Source organism: Triticum aestivum, chromosome 3D, assembly GCF_018294505.1.
Source record: "Triticum aestivum cultivar Chinese Spring chromosome 3D, IWGSC CS RefSeq v2.1, whole genome shotgun sequence".
Lineage (NCBI taxonomy): Eukaryota > Viridiplantae > Streptophyta > Magnoliopsida > Poales > Poaceae > Triticum > Triticum aestivum.
Window position 1 is genome coordinate 550,339,265 of NC_057802.1, and position 13,991 is coordinate 550,353,255.

General features: G+C 53.3%; 1 protein-coding gene across 1 annotated transcript; it reads left to right on the forward strand.

The window, feature by feature from the left end:
* The first annotated feature begins 1,530 nt into the window (after positions 1-1,530).
* On the forward strand, positions 1,531-2,520 carry LOC123080412 (uncharacterized). The gene is made up of 2 exons (XM_044503335.1): positions 1,531-1,926; positions 2,047-2,520. The coding sequence occupies exons 1-2, from the start codon at positions 1,735-1,737 to the stop codon at positions 2,410-2,412; spliced, it is 558 nt and encodes a 185-aa protein (XP_044359270.1). The 5' UTR covers positions 1,531-1,734; the 3' UTR covers positions 2,413-2,520.
* The last annotated feature ends 11,471 nt before the right edge of the window (positions 2,521-13,991 follow it).

Genomic DNA, 13,991 nt, shown 5'->3' on the forward strand with positions numbered 1-13,991 from the left:
GGACAACACCACGATGGAGACATGCTCCGACGACTCTGCCCCGGCTCTCGCACCTCCTATGCACGCTGGCTTCACAAAATGGAGCGGGCGTAGTTCAACGCCTTCATGGCGGAGGTGCAGCCTGCGTCGACGCTTTGTTGGCGTTCCAGCAGGCGCAGGAGGAACAGTGGTACAACTTGTTCCTCCTGGAGTAGCACCGGCCGCGACGAACCCAAATTTCTTGGCGGAGCAGCGTGCCATCTACGATGTTGTCCGCTCTCAAGCCGTCACTCGCCAGGAAGCGGCAGCCGAGGAGGCGCAGCTGCAGGCGATCACGAAAAAGAACATCGCTAGCTGCGCCTCCTACGCGCCGCCGACGAACCATCAACCGGCCCGATGGGATGACGATAGCCAAGGCGCCACCATTTCCCTCATGGACCTCACGTCGGCTGGCGACGGACTCCTCTGAGGATGAGTAGGTATGGTAGGCAGCGGGGCCTGGTGTCCCATGTGGGCCGGTCCGTCTCCCGTGTTCTACTCTTCCCCGCCGGAGACCGCATCTTCACTACATCGGTCTTATCGCCGGTGCTCTTGGAGAGGACGGAAGGAGGACTTGGACATTGGCGGCCGCCGTCGTATGATAGGTTTAGGGGCGGGTCTTTTTTTCTTCTAAATGTTCGGAATGTAGTTAAAAAAATCCGCCTTTTTTTACGAAATCCGTTATGTTTGTACGAAATCCGGCCGTGATTGCACAAATTTCATCCGGTTTGTTGAAAAAGAATTTGAAATGTATACGGCTAGTGTCGGATGTCGACCTCCCGCATTTATGCCCGCAGACTGGTCCCGCTGTCCGCGAACGGATGCGGGAGAAAATTAATTGAAGATGCGCCAAGAAAAACAAAGGAAACGATCCAGCAAGAAAATCCATGTAACTTATCTATTACTATGGACACAATAACACGCAGAGTCAACTAGTATCATATCATCACAAGCATATTTCTTTCTTGATGCTAACACACGCACAAATCAAAACAGGAGAGGTCGCACCCCCGCGATAACGATTTGATGCCCCTGGCCAAATATCATCACAAGCATAGCATATTGCTGGAAGGAAGAAATCGGGGTGGGCTGGGTTGGGTTCCGCGGGGAACAATCTGGAGACACGGCGCACGTGAACGGCCAGGCACATCATGTGCGTGCGGTGCGGTGCGGGACGGCTTCCAGCTCCATTGCCGCTAGAAAAAAAATAATTATTTTTCGATTTGAGTACCACTGGTGCTGGACACCGATCGCCAACGCCAAGCAACCGCGCCAACGTCGCCACCACTACTGGCCTACCGCCAACGTTTCGCGCCTAGGGTAGCCAGCAGGAAGGCGGTGCGCAATAAATAAATTTATTATACGAACGGGCCCCCTTTCGCAAAAATAAAAAATAAAAAATGGAGGCAGAGAAAAATAATGCGATGGGGGCGAGAGACGTGGTCCACCTGCCCAGCCGGGCGCCAACTCAGGCGGGAGCGGTTGGTATATCAGTGGTGGCCGAGGCGGTCAGCACCGCTCGCATCGCATTGCCGCGCCTTCCCTTCATTCCCACCCGCCTACTTCACGCGCACCAACCACCCCCTCCGCTGCTTCAGTTCGTCCGCTCCATCCATCCCGTTTCTATTCCGAGTGGACGCCAGGCGCATAGGTATATTTGGCTGTAGAGAGCCTGATTTAGAAGATAGGAGGAGCACATCTTTGAGAGGGAGGAGCATGCCGACGGGAACCATGAGGAGGATGTTCGTCGAGTCGTCCTCGTCCTCCTCCGGGAGCGGCAGGGAGGCGGAGCCGGCGGTGGTGCTGTGCGCGCCCCGGCCCCGCAGGGTCCACGCCCAGCCCTGCAGCGCCGACCTCATCCTCGGCCCCCCGCCCTTCCTGCTCAACGCCTCCTCCGGCAGCATAAAGGTACCGTCCGTCCTCCCGATTCCCAACCACTTCTTGGAAGAAAATTTCCATGCTCTTTTGTTTCTTGGCAGAGATCTGCTCTCGAATTTTTGTCTTACAAGAATCTCTTTCTTATTGCAGCAGAGACAAGGGAAGAGCAAAACGCGGGAGGAGGAGGGGGAGGGGGGCTGGGCGCTGTTCGGCGGCTCGCCGCCGGCGCGCGCGGACAACCCGCTCGTCCACGACCCCCACTTCCTGCTCAACCAGCGCCACCACGCCGCCGCGGAATTCAACCTCGCGGCGGTTTTTGACCACCACCTCCACCACCACAGCCGCAACCACCACCACGCCCCAACCACATATAGCAATAGCGGCAATAGCCACAGTTTTGCCCCGTCGTACACGCACGCCGCGCCGGCGGTGAGGATCCAGGGGTTCGACGTCGCCGCCTGCCGGGGCTCCCACGCCAGCAACGGCGGAGGCCGCGTGCTCTCCGCCCGCGCATGAGCCTGAGCCCTGCGGAATTGCATCATGTTGGTTATGCAGCTGTACCATGTAATGGAATTGCATCAAGTTGATTCAATAATTTCTCCTGAGTTTTGCACCCTTGTTTCAGATCAGAAACTCCTTCATGTTGCCTTTGGTGTGTGTGTGTTGTGGGGAACCTCCTCAGATGCAAGGGAAACCTTTTGTTTTGCTTGTTGTTGCCAAGGTTTCGGGCGATGGATTCGAGCAAACAGGCAGCAATCAGGGCGGGGAGGTGCGGTCCTGCCGGCGGTGGTTGCGAGTAGTAGTACAGTGAGATGAGATGGGATGAAATCCCATGATTCCATCTCGTCCTTGGCCTGGTCCCGGGCACGGCCAGGGTGAGCTGTTGGTTGGTTCGACCCCGATTTTCCCCGGGCAGGCAGATGCACATGCGAGATGCGACTTTTGGACGCGAGCTGCCGCTGCCCCGTTGCTTCCCCGGACGGCAAAGGGTGGGAAACGCCGTAGCAAGTAGACAGAGAGGCCGCGTCATTGACCGCCTCCCTCTCGCCCACCTCTCAAGTGGGGGCATCGTGGCGTGGCGGCCTCTTTCCTCGCGTCGTTCCCATCCATCGTCCATCCGTTCGTTCCACGGGCGCGGACCGCGACCCGTTCGTTCGCTCGCCCGTCTCGCACGCAACCACGTAGCCGCCTTGGTCCACTTGGCCTCTGCCGTCCGCGTCGTCCCTCACACGCACCGCACCCCCCCTTTTTTTTCTACTCCCTCCCGAATAATTCACCCATCATGGGGCCCTCACCTCACGTTGCAAAAATGGGAACCGGCTGCTCCGCCTACGTGCGCGCGTACGACCGGACCGGCGCGCGGCCGTCGCTGTCGCCGTATCGCGCTCGCATTCGCCGACTGTTCGTGTCGTGTGATCCGAGGGATGGGCCAGCGGCCGGCCGCGAAGTTTCCCAGAAACTTATCAGACTCCCGTGCCGAGGCAAGCAAAGGCAAAGGCAAAGGCCCGGGGCGACGTCGACACTTTATATTAGACTCGGCAGCTGATTGACAGCCGAGTCGTCTCGTAGTCTCGTAGTGGTAGCGGGACACCACCACCGGACGAAGGAAGCCTTGTTGTGTACTGTCACTTGCGGTGGTGGTGAGTGGTGGTTTTGGCGTGCCGTCAAGGGGCGCCTGCTCCTTTGTTCCGCTCTGCTTGGATGGAACCCCGGCATCGGGCTCGACTCTCTCCTCCGGTTTTGTTGTTTCCGGGGCCGTTTGGTTCCTTGTGAACACTCACTGCTTCGTGTTTCTGGTGGTGGTAGAGCACACTCGGACGCTGACGGATGGAGCTCGTTTGTGGCGCCTCCGGGGTTCCCACCCGTCTTCGACAACCGGAGCTCACTCGGGTCACTCGTTTACCTCTGTAAGCGTGTGTTTGGCAGCAAGGTATCTTGGGGTTCTTCCGGGAGTCACGAGGTAATTCGATAAGATTTCTGCTGCGCTCGTTAAAGGATGCTGGGAAATTTGGCAAGGAACGCTAGATCCCGGGATGAACGGGATTCCAATATTATTCTTTTAAAGAAAGTCAGCTCGTTTGTGGGATCGGTTCTCCTCGTTTGCGGTAAGCTCATGTAAGAGCATCTACAGCGGGACTTAACAAATCCGGCCTCCTATTCGTCCGCATCCGGACGAGCCCTTCATATCTTGTACTCGGCCGCTGACGGATGGACCTCATTTGTGGCGTCTGCGAAGATCCCGTCCGTCCTGCACAACCGGAGCTCGCTCGGGTGTCACACTCATCTACCCATAAGCGTGGGTTTGGCAGCAAGGTATCTTGGTTTTTTATTTTTCAGGAGTCATGAAGTAATCCGATGAGATTTCTGCCCTCGGTAAAGACCCCGGGAAATTTGGTTAGGAGTGGGCTAGATCCCGGGACGAACGGGATTCCGATATTATTTTAGAGAAAGCCAGCTCATTTGTGGGACCGGTTCTCCTCGTCTCCGGTGATCTCATGTAAGAGCATCTCTAGTCGGACTTCACAAATCCGGTTCTTATACGTCCGCATCCGAACGAGCTCTTCATATCTCGTACTCGGCCGCTGACGGATGGACCTCATTTGTGGCGTCTGTGAAGTTCCCGTCTGTCCTGCACAACCGGAGCTCACTCGGGTGTCACACTCATCTACCCATAAGCGTTTGTTTGGCAGCAAGGTATCTTGTTTTTTTTATTTTCGAGGAGTCACGAAGTAATCCGATGAGATTTTTTGCGCTCGGCAAAGACCCGGGAAATTTGGTTAGGAGTGGGCTAGATTCCGGGACGAACGGGATTCCGGTATTCTTTCAGAGAAAGTCAGCTTGTTTGTGGGACCGGTTCTCCTCGTCTCCGGTGATCTCATGTAAGAGAATCTCTAGTCGGACTTGACAAATCTGGTTCTTATACGTCCGCATCCGAACGAGCTCTTCATATCTCGTACTCGGCCGCTGACAGATGGAGCTCATTTGTGGCGTCTGCGAAGTTCCCGTCCGTCCTGCACAACCGGAGCTCGCTCGGGTGTCACACTCATCTACCCATAAGCGTGTGTTTGGCGGCAAGGTATCTTGGTTTTTTTATTTTCCAGGAGTCACGAAGTCATCCGATGAGATTTCTGCCCTCGGTAAAGACCCCGGGAAATTTGGTTAGGAGTGGGCTAGATCCCGGGACGAACGGGATTCCGGTATTATTTTAGAGAAAGTCAGCTCATTTGTGGGACCGGTTCTCCTCGTCTCCGGTGATCTCATGTAAGAGCATCTCTAGTCAGACTTCACAAATCCGGTTCTTATGCGTCCGCATCCGAACGAGCTCTTCATATCTCGTACCTGGCCGCTGACGGATAGACCTCATTTGTGGTATCTGCGAAGTTCCCGTCCGTCTTGCACAACTGGAGAACACTCGGGTGTCACACTCATCTACACATAAGCGTGTGTTTGGCAGCAAGGTATCTTGTTTTATTTTTATTTTCGAGGAGTCACAAAGTAATCCGATGAGATTTTTGCGCTCGGCAAAGACCCGGGAAATTTGGTTAGGAGTGGGCTAGATTCCGGGACGAACGGGATTCCGGTATTCTTTTAGAGAAAGTCAGCTTGTTTGTGGGACCGGTTCTCCTCGTCTCCGGTGATCTCATGTAAGAGAATCTCTAGTCGGACTTGACAAATCTGGTTCTTATACGTCCGCATCCGAACGAGCTCTTCATATCTCGTACTCGGCCGCTGACAGATGGAGCTCATTTGTGGCGTCTGCGAAGTTCCCGTCCGTCCTGCACAACCGGAGCTCGCTCGGGTGTCACACTCATCGACCCATAAGCGTGTGTTTGGCGGCAAGGTATCTTGGTTTTTTATTTTCCAGGAGTCACGAAGTAATCCGATGAGATTTCTGCCCTCGGTAAAGACCCCGGGAAATTTGGTTAGGAGTGGGCTAGATCCCGGGACGAACGGGATTCCGGTATTATTTTAGAGAAAGTCAGCTCATTTATGGGACCGGTTCTCCTCGTCTCCGGTGATCTCATGTAAGAGCATCTCTAGTCAGACTTCACAAATCCGGTTCTTATGCGTTTGCATCCGAACGAGCTCTTCATATCTCGTACCTGGCCACTGACGGATGGACCTCATTTGTGGCGTCTGCGAAGTTCCCGTCCGTCTTGCACAACTGGAGAACACTCGGGTGTCACACTCATCTACACATAAGCGTGTGTTTGGCAGCAAGGTATCTTGGTTTTTTATTTTCCAGGAGTCATGAAGTAATCCGATGAGATTTCTGCCCTCGGTAAAGACCCTGGGAAATTTGGTTAGGAGTGGGCTAGATCCCGGGACGAACGGGATTCCGGTATTATTTTAGAGAAAGTCAGCTCGTTTGTGGGACCGATTCTCCTCGTCTCCGGTGATCTCATGTAAGAGCATCTCTAGTCGGATTTCACAAATCCGGTTCTTGTGCGTCCGCATCCGAACGAGCTCTTCATATCTCGGACTCGGCCGCTGACGGATGGACCTCATTTGTGGCGTCTGCGAAGTTCCCATCCGTCCTGCACAACCGGAGCTCACTGGGGTGTCACACTCATCTACCCATAAGCTTGTGTTTGGCGGCAAGGTATCTTGGTTTTTATTTTCCACGAGTCACGAAGTAATCCGATGAGATTTCTGCGCTCGGTAAAGACCCCGGGAAATTTGGTTAGGAGTGCTAGATCCCGGGACGAACGGGATTCCGATATTATTTTAGAGAAAGTCAGCTCCTTTGTGGGATCGGTTCTCCTCATCTGCGGTGAGCTCATGTAAGAGTATCTACAGCGGGACTTAACAAATCCGGCCTCCTATACGTCCGCATCCAGACTACGGACAGGCCCATCATATCTCGTACTCAGCCACTGACGGATGGAGCTCATTTGTGGCGTCTGCGAAGTTCCCGTCCGTCCTGCACAACCGGAGCTCACTCGGGTGTCACACTCATCTACCCATAAGCATGGGTTTGGCAGCAAGGTATCTTGGGTTTTTCTTCCAGCAGTCACGAGGTAATCTGATGAGATTTCTGCACTCACTAAAGGATCCAGAAAATTTGGTTCAGAATGCTAGATCCCGGGAGGAACGGGATTCTTTTTTTTTAGATCATCAGGAGGGCTCAGCCCCCAGTTCCATTTAACCAATGAAACCAGAAGCTCTTGTTACATCACGCTCTATCACTAGCATGTCCAGGGGAAAAAGGGAAACAACAACAACAGAACAGGAAAGCGTAAAGTTGCCGATCACCAGGCTTTAGTGATATGGTTCCAAGAGGTGGGGGAGAACCTTTGTGGGTTTGGTTCTCCTCCGCCTCGATGATCTTATGCCCAGGGGTGGGGGAGAGCATTGGGTAGTAGTGGCCGACTTTTTCTTTTCTTTCAAGGACACACTGTGGAGAGATGTATTGGCATCGCGCAAGAAGAACCAAGTGGTTGATACAACGCCTTTGAGATCACCGCGTTAACACAACTTACCTTGTTCACCCTCAAGCAATGAATAGAAAGGGTACATAGAGCTCAAGCACGGTGTCATGATCAATACCATAAAACCAAGGAAGCACAACTACAACTTCAGTTCCGACTAGATCAACATACCATTCCCACTATGCGCCTAGAAATCGATGAGTGAACAACAAAAACCACCAAGACCCGAACAAAACGTATTCCAAGAGGCATTCACGACAATATATATTGCACCCAAAACATGCTCAAACAATAACCATCATCGAAACGAGACACTACCCCAAGCCTCACCATAGAGACTGATGAGGCCGCCACCTTCAGCTTCCACTATAGTAGAAGCACACTCGCTAACAGATGGAGTTCATTTGTGGTGCCTGCAGAATTCTCGTCGGTCCTGCACAACCTTTGCTCACTCGGGACACTCATCTGCCTATAAGTGTGAGTTTGGCAACAAGGTACCTTAGATTTTTTTATTCAGGAATCGCATGGAGATAAGATTTCTACGGTCGGTAGGAGCATCTAGTACCGAACCCGTCAAAATAGCCGGGTTATGAAATTGTCATACAACCGGACACCCTATACCCAACCCAAATGTTCGAACTGTCTAGCACCTCTAATTCCCAGCCCACATATGAACTGTCTCGTCCGCATCGTCGCCACTGGAACCCCGCCGCCATCCCCAACCCATTGCACTGCCATCAGAGGCCCCAATCCACGACACCGTCATTTGTGCCACCACCAAACGCCGCCCTGTACATCCAGCTCCTCTGGACATACACCTCGCCCTCTGTATGTTTGATGAAATGTCTAAGCAATTTTTTAATTCTTTTGCTCGGTGGTAGGCAAATGATGAATTCGCCGGATGATGACTATGGGAACAAGGACCTCGAAGAATTCATATACAGAGAGTTAGTTGATTCGTCGGATTTGAATGATGAAGATACTGAAATGATGACAATGTGCATCCAAGAAGAAATGGAGAAGCAAGAGGAGCATGTTCTAAACTTCAAGGGTTCAATAAACGATGGGAGAGTTGTTCCCCGGGATAGGATCGCTGGCGCACGACTTCTCTACAAGGACTACTTCACAGTGGACCTAACGTACCATGATGTTTTTTTGACTTCGCTACCGCATGAGCGGAAAGTTGTTCTCGCGCTTAGTGAATGTCCTAGAGGAGACTAATGACTACTTCAAGCCCAGAAAGGACTGTTGCAAACAACTTTCCTTCTCTCCTTTGGGGAAATGCATGGCTGCTCTCGGGATAGTTACTTATGGTAAAGCCGTAAATGCCATTGATGTTGAAATCTTGATGGGAAAGATCACATGCCTTGGGACTACGGTGAAATTTGCCCGCAACATGATGAAGGTGTTTGGACCGGAGCAGCTGAGAGAGAAAATTGTTGGGGACACCAATTTTTTTGGCAATTGAAGCATCAAGAGGTGTCGCATGTATCTTCGGTTTAGTTGATTGCATACATTGCCAATGAAAAACTGGTCCAAAAGGTCTGCGCACGCATTACCAAAGTAACACCAAAAAGGCCACCATCATAATTGACGAAGTGGCATCAAAGGACTTGTGGATTTGTCATGCTTTTTCTAACAGGCGTGGTTCTTATAATGACATCGATATGCTCTAGCGATCTCCTTTGTTCAAGAGACTTTATGATGGGGATGCTCCGGCGTGCAACTACACCGTCAACGGGCACAACTTTAAAATTGGATACTATCATCTCTACTCCTAATGGAGCAGTTGGGTGGATTGCGTCCAGGGTTTATTTCATCCCACTACTTTCATCCGGTTTATTTTCGATCGGTTATTTTTCGTCCTTCCCACCCCACCCACGCACGCACCCCCCCCCCAAAAATCACCCCGCACAAACACCTCTCCTTGCGATCGGCTAAATGTGGCTGCCCTCGTGCGATCCCGATCCCCTCGACTAAACACCCCGTTGAGCGCCGCCGAGGGGATCAGGAATGGCCCTGTCGTTCCCGATCTCTTCGTCCCCGTCCCCGTCGAGCGCCGCCGCCCTCTCCCCGACCCGGATCGACGCCCCATCTTCTGGCCTATCTCTTCCTGAAGTCGTCGTGTTGGTGGTCAGGGCCCGATCTGACCCCAGGGAGTTCGGGTTGAACTTTGAAACGCCCGACGCCGGGTCCTGGGTGCATGGTGGCGCCTTCTTCTTCAAGCTTCCCAGCATGTCGTACTCTCTATCCCTCGTCTCTTTCTCTCGGCGGTGTGTGTTGATCAAGGGCAGCAGTGTTGGACCCAGGGCAGCAGCGTCGGCGACCCATGTATCTTCTTCTCCCGATCCTTCTCCCTCTCTCTAATCTGCAACGACACATGATGTCGATGACATCAGTTCATAATGGAATTGTCAGAAATCCACAATTGCGATAAAACTTGGCACATTGTGATAATTTGATGTTTGAGTTTGAATGAAACAAGTTAAGTCGTCATGTGTATTGGCTTTATGGTGGGTGATGCGGGTTCCAGGCTACAACTAATATAGAGCATTACTTATCAGGTTCATTGGAGATCGGAGTTGTCCCTTCACTCTTGATCAACAACCAGATATTGGCAAGCTGGAGTTATCCATGGATGCATGGAAAAGATTATTCATTGTTGTGATATCCATATATGTAGGATTAAATTCATCGGAATTATGAGCTATGTCACACTTTGCAGAGTACAGAGCACCACTAGGGAAAACCTTATACACAGAATCTTACCAGCAGATCGGGTTTAAAATAAGATGCTACTACTACTTAGTAGTAGCGCGTGTAAAAAAACGGCGCGACTGCTACCCACGTAGCAATAGCGCGTGAGCGAAAAACGGCGCTACTACTACAAATGCCACAACGTTGCCGCCAGAGTAGGTTTAGTAGTAGCGCTTGTTTTCTAAGAGCTTTACCGCTATTGAACTTAGCAGCAACGCTTTTCGCCCACCCTCGCTGCTGCTAAGTTTAGTCCACTCGTTGCAACTATTTAGTCCCACCTCGCTCCGCGAACAGGGTGTGTTTACTTACCTCTAAGCATGTGTTTACTTACCTCTAAGTGTGTGTTTGGCAGCAAGGTATCTTGGGGTTCTTCTTCCGGGAGTCACGAGGTAATCCGATAAGATTTCTGCGCTTGGTAAAGGATCCAGAAATTTTAGTCCACTCGTTGCAACTAATTTAGTCCTACCTCGCTCCGCGAATAGGGTGTGTTTACTTACCTCTAAGCATGTGTTTACTTACCTCTAAGTGTGTTGGGGATATAACTACTATTGTAACCCGCCCAGGAGGGGCCGGGTTACGCTATGGCAATTCATCATATGAAGCCCAATATCAAGCTTGAAGATGGCGGTTCAATAAAGGACCTAAAGCCCGTAGGCGACTTAAGGCCCGTAGTGATAAACCGCCGTAATGGCATGACTTGTGTTGTAAGGCAAGATTAACTAGTCACCGAGCCGGACACTGTTTATGAGCCGGCCGGGACTCTGTAGGCCGCGGGGCGTCAACCCGTGTATATAAGGGGACGACCCGCCGGCGGCTTAGGGCAAGTAACATCAAATCGGTAGCCAGGCATAGCGGATTCGCTCCTTGGTCATTGAAACCCTAGTAATTCCACCTCAACTGGAGTAGGCTTTTACCTTCACAGTAAGGGGCCGAACCAGTATAACCCTCGTGTCCTTTGTCCCGCTTTAACCCCTTTAAGCTTCCTAGTTGCGATGGCTCCACGACTAAGTCATTTCACGAGGACATCTGCCATGACTATTCCATGACAGTTGGCGCCCACCGTGGGGCCGACGCACGGTGGATTTGAGTTCTTGAAGGGCAGCTTCGAAGGGCTCAAGGATACGCTGTGGGCCGGATGACCAAGAGTCGTCGCGGCAAGCTCTACATCGACGACGCAGGCTGGGGCCCCGACGCCGGCTCAATCAAGTACGAGTACCGGGTCCCCTTCGGCGGAATCCACATTTTCATTGGCAAGATCGGCGAGTCGGGCCCTGAGCCGGACATCTGCACCGACCTCGTCGAGACGGCTCAGCGTGCGAGACCCGCCGGACTCTGCCTGCCTTGAAGCGTGCTTTCGTGGGATGCATCCACGGAGGACTCTCTGAAGGATCTAGATCTGGCGATGAGACGGCCATCTGCTCTGATGGTGAATCGTCCACAGGTGAGACGGACTCGTTGTATCAACTTCAAGACGGCAGGCTCGGGGGTTGTTCCGATGGCGACAGTATTCCGGACCCTTTTGAGCCGCCAAGCCGGGTTGGAATCTTCATGGCCGGCACGCAACCTGTTCAAAACTCCGCCGCTGGGGCAGGAGGCCCTGTGCACTCGCCGGCTCAGGTGCTGATGGATCTCACGGATAAGATGACTGACCTGTTAACCGCCACGGTCGTCCCAGCGGATCAAGCTCAACATGATGCAGAAGTTGCACAGTTAAAGCTGGATATAGCGCAGGCCAAGGAAGATCTGGCAGCGGAAGGAATCAGGATGGCTGCAGAACGGGCAGCTCTGGACACCCAGACTCAGCTGATTCAGGCGTAGTCTTTCCGGCTCACAATGGATCAGAATGCATCCAATGAGGTCATGAGAAGGAGGCATCAGAAGGCTCAATCTCGGCTCCCTCCGGTTTATGATCCTCGAAACCTCTTCAACACGCCCGGTGCAGGGCCTAGTAACCCGCTAGAAATCACGGCACCCGGGGTTGGAACGCTGGTTCAGCCGCAAGTGATGGGGCCTCCCCGTGTGTTGAGGATATAACCATTAGAGTCACCCGCCCAGGAGGGGCCGGGTTACATCATAATGATCATCACGTGAAGCCCAGTACCAAGCTTGAGGACGGTGGGTCAGTAATGGGCTTAAGACCCGGAGATGGCTTAAGGCCCGTAGTGATAAACCGCCGTTATGGTGAAACTTGTAGTGTAAGGCAAGAATAGTTAAGAGTCCGAGCCGGACACTGTTATAAGCCGGCCGGGACTCTGAGAGCCGCTGGGCGTCAACCTCTCTATATAAAGGGACGACCCGGCGGCGGTTCAGGGACAAGTAAGATCAAATCGATAACCAGGTAGGGCGGTTTAGCTCCTGGTCGTAGAAACCCTAATCAATACAATCTCAACTGGACGTAGGCTTTTACCTTCACTGTAAGGGGCCGAACCAGTATAATCCTCGTGTCCTTTGTCCCGCTTAACCCCTTAAGCTTCCTAGCTGCGATGGCTCCACGACTAAGTCCTTGCACGAGGACATCTGCCGTGATAATTCAACGACAGTTGGCGCCCACCGTGGGGCCAGCGCATGGTGGAATTGAGTTCTTGAAGGGCAGCTTCGAAGGGCTCAAGGGATACGCTGTGGGCCGGATGACCAAGAGTCGTCGCGGCAAGCTCTACATCGACGATGCAAACTGGGGCCCTGACGCCGGCTCAATCGAGTACGGGTACCGGGTCCCCTTCGGCGGAATCCATGTCTTTATTGGCAAGATTGGTGAGCCGGGCCTTGAGCCGGACCTCTGCGCCGATCTCATCAAGATGGCTCAGCGTGCACGACTCGCCCGAACTCCGCCTGCCTTGAAGCATGCTTTCGTGGGATGCGTCCATGGAGGACTCTCTGAAAGATCTGGATCTGGCGAGGAGACGGCCGCTCGCTCTGACGGCGAGTCATCCACAGAGGAGACCGACTCGTTATACCAACTTCAAGATGGCAGGCTCAGGGGTTGTTCCGATGGCGACAGTATTCCGGACCCCTTCGAGCCGCCGAGCCGGGTTGGAATCTTCATGGCTGGCGCACAACCTGTTCAAAACCCCGCCGCCGGGGTAGGAAGCCCTGTGCCCTCGCCGGCTCAGGTGCTGATGGATCTCATAGATAAGATGACGGCCCTGTTAACCGCTACGGTCGCCCCAGCGGATCAAGCTCAGCATGACGCGGAGGTGGCACAGTTAAAGTTGGATCTAGAAAAAGCCAAGGAGGATCTGGCGGCGGAAGGGATCAGGATGGCTGCGGAGAGGGCGGCTCTCGACGCCCAGACTCAGCTGATTCAGGCACAGTCTTTCCGGCTCACGATGGATCAGAATGCGTCCAATGAGGTCATGAGAAGGAGGCATCAAAAGGCCCAATCTCGACTCCCTCCGGTTTACGATCCTCGAAACCTCTTCAACACGCCTGGTGCAGGGCCCAGTAACCCGCCAGAGATCACGACGCCCGGGGCTGGAACGTCAATTCAGCCCCAAGTGATGGGGCCTCATCGGGTGAACGCTGCCCCGCCTCAGTACGTGCCAATACCACCGGGTCATTATGCCAACCCGTTGGAAAACATGGTCGCCGCGGCGGCGCGACTGGTGGCTCTCCCAATCGATGGCGACTCTCCAACGGCGGTTGAAACCCGCCGGGTCAGAGAACTCCTTCAGACGGCTCTGGCGCAGCAGGAGGCATATTCTTATAGCCGGGACAGGATTCATTCAACCCCTCGTCTAGGCCGGAGCCCGAGTTATAGCAGACACATGGTCTCAGCGACCGGCTCAAGCAATGTCCGATGCCATGACTTGCCTCCTGGCCACGGCCCGGCTCATAACGGAGCCTTTCACGTGGTAGACCAAGACAGAGCACGGCAAGAGGCGGAGCAGGCGCCTCAGTTGACAGCTT

Excerpts from the sequence above, each read along its gene's own strand:
- LOC123080412 (XM_044503335.1), top strand. The coding sequence starts at position 1,735 with ATGCCGACGGGAACCATGAGGAGGATGTTCGTCGAGTCGTCCTCGTCC. Across the intron at positions 1,927-2,046 it reads CCTCCTCCGGCAGCATAAAG|CAGAGACAAGGGAAGAGCAA; the intron begins GTACCGTCCGTC and ends TTCTTATTGCAG.